General features: G+C 41.1%; 1 protein-coding gene across 1 annotated transcript; it reads left to right on the top strand.

Annotated features, from left to right (window-relative positions):
* The first annotated feature begins 1,308 nt into the window (after positions 1–1,308).
* Positions 1,309–4,205, top strand: CLDN34 (claudin 34). Its single transcript, XM_010313424.2, has 2 exons — positions 1,309–1,576; positions 2,926–4,205. The coding sequence occupies exon 2, from the start codon at positions 2,986–2,988 to the stop codon at positions 3,628–3,630; it is 645 nt and encodes a 214-aa protein (XP_010311726.1). The 5' UTR covers positions 1,309–1,576; positions 2,926–2,985; the 3' UTR covers positions 3,631–4,205.
* Positions 4,206–5,067: the final 862 nt, after the last annotated feature.

The raw sequence follows: 5,067 nt of genomic DNA, 5'->3' as shown, positions 1-5,067 counted from the left end.
GCACACGGCCTGACCTCGGCTGGTGCCCCGGCCGGACCCCGCGGTGGGCTGCCCCCGTCCCACGGCATGCCCGAGGTGCCGTGGGTGCTGCTACCTGTGGCAGTGCTCAGCCTTGGAGTTCATGTCAGAAGCTTGAGACTAAATATGTTCTTGTCCAAAGTCTTCCCTTCAAATCAATGCTTCTGGCAAATGACACGTGTCTGTTCTCGTTTGATGATACCAGCAAAACCTACAGTGTGTTTATTAATATTCGTAACGAGAGGGACTGGAATCAGGAACTAGATCTTTGTTTTCATTTTGCAATGTTTCCATATGGCAAGCAAATTCCTGTAACTATTTCACTTTGCCATTTTGTTCCTTATTTTCCTGTTGAATCTTAACAGCAGGTCGTAAGTATAGGCTTCTGTCTGATTTTTCCGAAACAGGCAAGTATCATGACTGCAATTCCATTTCATCATCAATCTCAAAAGTACTTCTTGTTCACCTTGATTTTTCTCTAAGAAGTCAGTCAATACTATCAGGTTAGATCAAATCAGTTCCAGTGGGCAGGGTGTGGAGAAATGAGCCAAAATGAATCATTTCCTACATAAGCAATTTTTTTGTGTCTAGACATTTGGTACCTCATCTAAATCTCATCGTTGTTATGGTTCTTCTCCAATGTTTTCAGAATTTTTGTGCAAGCCTTGAATTCTTTCATCCTGCGTGTTTACTTGTTCTGTGTTTTTTACGAATCTCACAGGGGAAAAAAAAAAAGATATTTTCCTAATTTTTTCTTTTATAATTCAATTCTGGACATCATTCTAAGTAACTTAACACATGAAAGTTTGGCAGAGGGCTCAGTAATCATGGATACAACCTCATTTAATTCTGTGGGAAGACAGGTGAGTAAATTCAATCCATGAAGATATATACTGATATCATACTCAGAACAGCTCTTGATGACATGGATCAGCCTGCTTGCCTATCTTTTATGACTTTGATATCAGCAAGTTGTTGAAATTAATGTTTATGATGTATAGGAAAAGTGTTTTGGGCTCTGCGCAAAACGGTATTTTAATATGGTTCAGGTTTGACCTCTGTGTGCTCAACTGATTCCACCAGAAGCAGAAGGGAGCCGGCGCAGGGCTCCTCTGATGGTGCTCTTTTCTTCTAGCATCTTCCCATCACTAGACACGCACAGAAATGACACTGTTTTGATGTGGATCTGGGACAGAAAGAAAACCATTCATCATTTCCTGTGGGGCTACTACACTGTATGGCTGGTAACAACTGTTAATTAGATTGGGAGGGGGGGATTTATAATGTGAATAACATAGCAGATTGAAATAGCACTTACAAATTGTTTTTGGTTTAAGTAGATAAAAATACAGGAGGCTATTCTGGAGAAATTTCCTCCGTGCAAGAAAGGGTTAAATGTACATTTGCAATAATGTCCCACAGGAAATCAGTCCTATCGGAGATACGCAGATGAACTGGGAGGCCAAAATGACAAAATCACAGATGTTGCTGCGTTTGGCTGGCATCAAAACCCACCCTCTCCCATCCTCTTATCACTGGCATCAGCTTCGGGACTGAAGTAAGTATGTAGTGGGCACTGGTATGAGAAGATGGAAAGCGTTTGCTTAGGGCCATATGGTTATGAAGATATTTTTTATTTAATATTTCCACAGCTGGATTTTTGCAACTAGATTGTATCACTGAATCTGTTAGGTTAAGATAAGTAAATAGGAAAGTTATTGCTTTAGTAACAAAACATACTTGCAGATCCATCTTATTATTATTAGAGTGAACTTGGTACAGTATTTCTTCAGTCTTGAATGCAATGGGAGCAGGAGGAAAGGTATTCTAGATAACTCATAAAATATAAAGATCCCTAGGACCTTTCAGATCTACATAATAAATTCAAGGCCACATCTCTGATCACAGATCATTCCTATAAATGTTCAGAGGGTTGTATGAAAGACATGGGAAGTTAAGAGAATTCTTTTGTAATTAGAATAAACCCCTAATTTGCACTCAGAATGTACAGTCAGCAAACAAACCTAAAATCTTTTGCTAGGCTAAATGACTAAAATCTTTCCCACCACAGCGTTAGGATGATTTGAACTGGAGAAGTTGGGCAGGTTATGAACGAGTGTGATTTGTAAAGGTAAAACACTAAAGAAACCTTGGTTAAAGTTTGAGGCTGGGAAAGCAATGGCAGCACACCCGGGCTCCAGCCCTTGCACAGAGCGCTATATTTCTGACTAATTCAAGCGTTTCTGCTCATGCATTCATGGTTAAATAATCTAAAAATGGTCAAAGTTCCGTGGTCGTTACTAGACTTTGTGGCCTGGATTTGCTCATGCCTCTGAACTACGGCGTTTTCTGTCTCGCACTGGTCCCAGCAGCTCTCGGTAAGGGCAGCACGAAAGCAGAAGCCTGTTCAGGTTGGGCTGCTGCACCAAACCCACGGCTGCCGGCGGAGGAAGCGTGGCTTCTGCAGCTACTTGGTAGGATCTCTTTCAACAACCAGGATCCCGAGGATTTTGTCAGATTTATTTTCTACTAGCCAGTAACCCTAAGGCTACTGATTAAATGTAATGTGGATAAGGATCTTTGAACATAAGGGTTAATTACCAAGGAAGAAAATAACTTGGAAAAAGATGTGAATTTTCCCTTTTGGGAATGTAACATAGAGATTGTAATGGGAGCTAGTCACAGACCTTTTCTTCTCCTTGTGATACAGTGAAATACACAGGATTAAGGCCTAGATGTTATTTGTCTATGGACATTAAATTTCAACAATTCATTACAGTTGGGGAAAGATGACTACATCCTCTCTCTGTACACATATTCTCTCCTGCTTTTTCTTTTTCACTAACAGGTTCACCCATTCCCCAAATCATAATTGCCTTTGTAATTTTATACTGTGTTTCTTTCCAGAAATAAACTCTCTCTTCGCATGGCGACCGTGTCTGCGACAGAGTAGAAGACCTCCAGAGGATGAGCTCCCTGGTCAGCACCTCGCACCTCCAGCTAGCCGCCTTTGCTCTGGGTACGGTAGGCTGGATCCTGTGCACCGTTTCAATGGGACTTGTGGAATGGAGAGTGTGGCACGTGGACAACACCACCATCATCTCCTCTGGCATCGCCTGGGTGGGGATTTGGAAAGTCTGCTTCATCAGTTACCTTCACGTCTCACCTGGCTATAAAGAAGAGTTCTGCCATAAATTCAGCGGCTATGACTCCTCAATCCCCCACGAAATTTATGTTGCTCAGGGTCTCCTGTTGATTGCCATGTTCATGGGCTTGCTGGGACTCACTGCCACAATATTTGCTCTGAGAAATGTTTATATGGGTATCACTCACAAAACTCTCATTACCCGTTTCTTCCTAGTCGGTGGCTTCTTCTACGTATTTGCTGGTCTGTGCGTCCTGATTCCCGTGAGCTGGAATTTCTATTCTGTAACTCACAACCAGAGCATCGCTTTTCCTCCTTCTTACTACATGCCCTCCAGCCCAGCGGCACAGGAAGCTGGTGCTGCCATTCCTATCGGGATTGTAGCTGTCATCCTCCTGCTGCTAAGCGGGACTTTTTCTCTCTCGTACAGATTTCCGGTGACCGCAAACACTACCACAAAATCCTGACAGGATAAATCCCTTCCATGCTGTTTCAGACCAAGAGCACAGTCAAGAGATAAGGATGGCAGCATGAGTGATTTTATAGTCAAGGAACTATAGAATTTTATTTTAGTCTATAGTAGCCACACTATTTTGTTATATGAACCAGCTGAATTACCATCTTAGTTGTCACATATGACCAGAGGTTCATCTTTGAGATAATTGCTGTTGAGCAGCGACTGTGATTAAGTTTTACCAGTTGTCCTCTTTTGTATATACAAATGTTATTAATTTATGTGTAAGATATTTACCATGCTCAAAGAGCTGCTTCTGAATTAACTGCCCTGTTAGAAAAATGTGAAATAACACGTGTTAAATGTGAACTTGTTTCCTTGTTGGTACTAAATGATTTTGACCATTATTTAATTACATCTGTAGCTAAGTATGTTTCGTGACAAGTCAGGACTTTTAATACCGATAATACGAGTGTCATCATGGTGGTGTCAAATGAGTCTTCCCTGAATTGTCTTACAAACGTCTTGCCAGTTTCTCCTCTTCCTTCAGGGCACATAAAGAGCTGTGTCTTTAACGCTGCTATTTTTCTTTCAAGCTGTTTGCATTTTATGTTGCAACATCTTTGCCTATGGGCAAGGTGCGCCCTTAGTTCCTCACTTAGGCAGAGCCAAAAAGTCTGCAAGCGTGCTTCTTCATCAGACACTTTGCCGAATCCAAAGGTATTGCAAAAGACGGAAGCAACTTCTACAAGTTATTACAAAACTGCTGTCAAAACCAGTGCTCTCAGTAACCAGGAATATTCAGTACATCTTTCAGGGTGTGATTCATCTGACCCGATGTAGACATCTACAGCTAAACCAGTCACTTCAGGCTCCATATATAGTCAGTGTAGGGACAAAGACAGTCTTTTTCCAAACTAGATGCCTAGAATGGCTGGAAGAAGACATGCTCCCTAAAAACCTGTTTCTTTTAACCCACTGTAATGTCTGTAATAACGACAGTTGCTAACTCCGGTTTACACAAGCAAACTTCACCTAAGTTAGATAAAAGGGGAAATGGATCTGTCATTTAAGTGGCACTTCATATGCCAGTGCCATTAAAAACATAAAGAAAGAAAGAAACGTCCCAAACGCTGCAATAAGGGCAATTAAAAAAAAAATAAATTAAGAGGTTGGGAGGAATGAGTAAACACAGTGTTGACAAACAGGTGATCTACTGAAAACAGGTTCCAGAACAGCTTTCAAAGAAATGCTACAAGAATCTAAGCAATTTCATTTTACTCTTTTAATTGTCCTCCATTTTCTGAAATAATCATGGATTCAGGGAAAGAAGAAAAGAAAACGTAACAAAAATGTAACGCTTCTTGTACATTACAAGAAAAGGTAACATGCCAGCAAACCAGGTCTTGGTGCTTGTGGCTGTTATAGTAAATACTTTTGCTGCCTTTGA

This window comes from Balearica regulorum, chromosome 1, assembly GCF_011004875.1.
Source record: "Balearica regulorum gibbericeps isolate bBalReg1 chromosome 1, bBalReg1.pri, whole genome shotgun sequence".
NCBI classification, from domain to species: Eukaryota; Metazoa; Chordata; class Aves; order Gruiformes; family Gruidae; genus Balearica; species Balearica regulorum.
The sequence above is the reverse complement of the archived record's forward strand: the minus strand, read 5'-3'. Positions and strand labels throughout refer to the sequence as shown.